The sequence below is a fragment of the Carlito syrichta genome, unplaced genomic scaffold (assembly GCF_000164805.1).
Source record: "Carlito syrichta isolate Samal-C Ts95f unplaced genomic scaffold, Tarsius_syrichta-2.0.1 Scaffold313454, whole genome shotgun sequence".
NCBI classification, from domain to species: Eukaryota; Metazoa; Chordata; class Mammalia; order Primates; family Tarsiidae; genus Carlito; species Carlito syrichta.
This window is the reverse complement of record NW_007257550.1, coordinates 1,849-4,664: the sequence shown is the minus strand read 5'-3', so window position 1 is coordinate 4,664 and position 2,816 is coordinate 1,849. Positions and strand designations below refer to the sequence as shown.

At 53.6% G+C, this 2,816-nt stretch overlaps 1 protein-coding gene across 1 annotated transcript in view; it reads right to left on the bottom strand.

The window, feature by feature from the left end:
- CAVIN1 (caveolae associated protein 1) overlaps window positions 1-2,816 on the bottom strand; it is a gene marked incomplete at its 5' end in the record, with an annotated part of 5,782 nt that overhangs the window by 1,277 nt on the left and 1,689 nt on the right. The window contains one exon of the mRNA XM_021718789.1: window positions 1,821-1,911. Within this exon, the coding sequence (XP_021574464.1) occupies window positions 1,821-1,911 (91 nt within the window). The remainder of the gene's footprint in view (window positions 1-1,820; window positions 1,912-2,816) is intronic.

Sequence of the window (2,816 nt, the reverse complement as noted above, 5' to 3'; positions counted from 1 at the left end):
GAAACCACCGCGGCCGCTGGAGACATAGCTTAACTGTGTGGAATGACCAGAGCGCCCTCTGGTGCCCCAAGACACCCGCCTCCCGAGCCAGGCCGAAAAGCAAGGGTGAGGAGAGCTTGAAGAGTGGGAGTAGGGGCTTGAGATCACAGCCAGTCTCACGTGGCCCCCACCCAACGAGGGTGGCTTCAAAGTAAATTAAAGGGACTGCGTCTCCCAGACTCAAGCCATTTCAGAACGATCCTTAGGGAAGGGAAACTGTGGTCCCTGCCCCTCCTCCACCTTCCTTGATCTCCTCTTACTGTTGTCTGCACTAGTGGCCACCCCCCACCCCCTGTAGAAATTGATGTTGGAAAGAGGAAGAAGCGGGTTGGACGCCAGGGACATGTTTTCTCCCCAGTTTGGACATTTCTTCTGGTTCTGACTTCCCTACCTTGGAATGGAAGGGAGGGATTACTTTTCAGTTCTTGCTTTTTGGTCCCGTCCTGAGCTCAAAGGGCCAGGAGCAGAATGGTGGTCCCAGAGTCCCCGTGGTCCCGGAGCTCTTTCCTCTTCCCCTTGGAGGACCTGGAGGCCAGCACTGCTTTCCAATCCAGGAAGATTCCCAAGATCTGGCCCACATTTCAGACTCTCAGGATACCCCTCCCCCAACCTCCCCCACTCCCTCCCCACTCCCCAAGGGCACGCACACTGCACAGCCTCTCCCCTCCCCCCCAGGTAGCAGGGGCTGACACTGAAAGAGAACACACAACCCAGCCCAGCACATAAACAGGATCTCCCCTTTGGCCCAGACTCTCTTCAGGGACTTGCAACAAAGGAGTAAGACAGTCGTTTTCTCTAAAGGGTTTTTTGAAAATCGTTTCCCAGAATTGTAAGAAAATCCCATCTCCTGAGAAAATGAGGAAACACTAACCATCCCTCTTAGACAGACACAGACACACACACACACACACACACACCACCTGCTACAGAAATTCCTTCCTCAGCCCCCAACCTCTTTCCTCTATACTTCCCATCCCCCCAGAGTTTCCTGGTTTACACTGAAAACTTGGAACACCCTCTCCCAACTTCCTTCCCTCCCTGTCAATAGCATTAGCAGGGACAAAGAGGGAATGCTGGCCCCACCTTTCCCAACTGGGCGCCTGCTCTGCTGGGCACCAGGCCACCCCCAGCTCTCTTTACCCAACTACACCTCCCAGCAGGCAAGGTGACCTGGGCACAGAGCATGCTGGGACTTGTAGTCTTCACCTGCCACGGGTGGTCCAGCCTTCTGCCTCTTATCATTCTCCAAGACCTTGAAGGGTGTTTTCTTGGTCTGGGTGTGACGGGGTCCCAACCTCTCATTCCCAGTCATACCCTCTGGGTGTCCTGTAGTCACAATCTCCCTGCCGGCTACTGGAGTGCACACCATTGAGATTTCACATCATGAAAGGACTCTTAAGGATCTAACCTCTCCACTGCGTCTTCATCCATATCCACCCAGAATTCACCTGGAGCACCAGTATCAAAAACATGTCCATTCTGATCTCTCCTTCACAACCTCCCTGGCTAAAAACCCAACCCATGCCCCATCGAAGGGTGAAGGGGAGCCCCAACTTTCCCTTAAACTCACACAATGTAAATAGGCTAGGGAGGGATTAAGAGTGGCAGGCAGGGAATAGTCAGGAAACAGCCCCAACTGCTGAAAAACAAATCCACATTGTCTCCCTGCCCATGCCCGGCATCCCCCATTCTCCCTTCCCCTCTCCCCGCTCCACCTCTTCCCTTAAAGGCTGAGCTAGCTGGTTTTCCTGGCTTCTGGCTTCCTAGATAAAGGTCGTTGCCAACTGATCCTGGGAGTGAATGGGCAGGGAGAGAGCTGCAGACTTTTTGTAGCCAATCCCGTCTTCCTGGTGGCCGATGAAGGGTCTCCCACTAGGACATCAGGGAATAATCCCAGGGAGCAGGGGCTTGTTCCTGGACTTGGGAGCAGCTCCCCTGACCAGAAAAGTACCTGGGGGCTATTTATGGTAGGCTTCCCCTGGAGTGATGGCTTACACCAGAGGAGCTGCCTTTTGGAGGGAAGGTCAGGGAAAAGGGGAAGAAACATGGCCGACGTCTATCAGGCTGGCTCTGGAGGGAATACCACGGCTGGCTTTTCCCCTCCATCCCAAGCCAGGTTTCCCCCATGACTCACAGCCTTGGAGTGCTCTCTTAGGCCCACCCAGCCTGCCTGTTGCTACAACAACCACCCACACAATCCCACAGCACCTCCCCCCACCCTAAGCCCACAGGCCAGGCACCCTTGTCCTACCCCTACTTCCCTGGCAGAGCTCTGGAACCACAGGAGAGGCCTCAGGGGATGGCAGAGAGGGAGGCTCTGCTCGTTCTGTTTTTCCGTTTTTATTAAACAAAACCACCACTCCCAACACACTTGGTTTCCAGAGTTACCTTTAATGACCAAGTCTGAACGAAAGCATGCAGCCTCCCCCTACCCTCCCGACCCCGCCCCTCGCCAAGTACACACAGTTCCCCATTGCGGAAAAGCTCCCAGCCTCTTACACTTCACCCCACAACCCCGTCCTCTAAATTTAAGACCTTCTGACTTAGGAAGATTGCTGTAAGATTCTGATTTAATAGAGCACCTACTGTGCATCTGGTCCTTGGCCAGGAACATCACATTTTTAGAACGTTTGTACATTATTGACTTAAGTACATATTTATTTTTTTTATTTATTTATTTTTGTATTGGAGTCTCACTTTGTCACCCAGGCTGGAGGGCAGTGGCACACTCCCAGCCACCGCAGCCTCGACCTGCTGGGCTCCGGCAATCCTTCCGC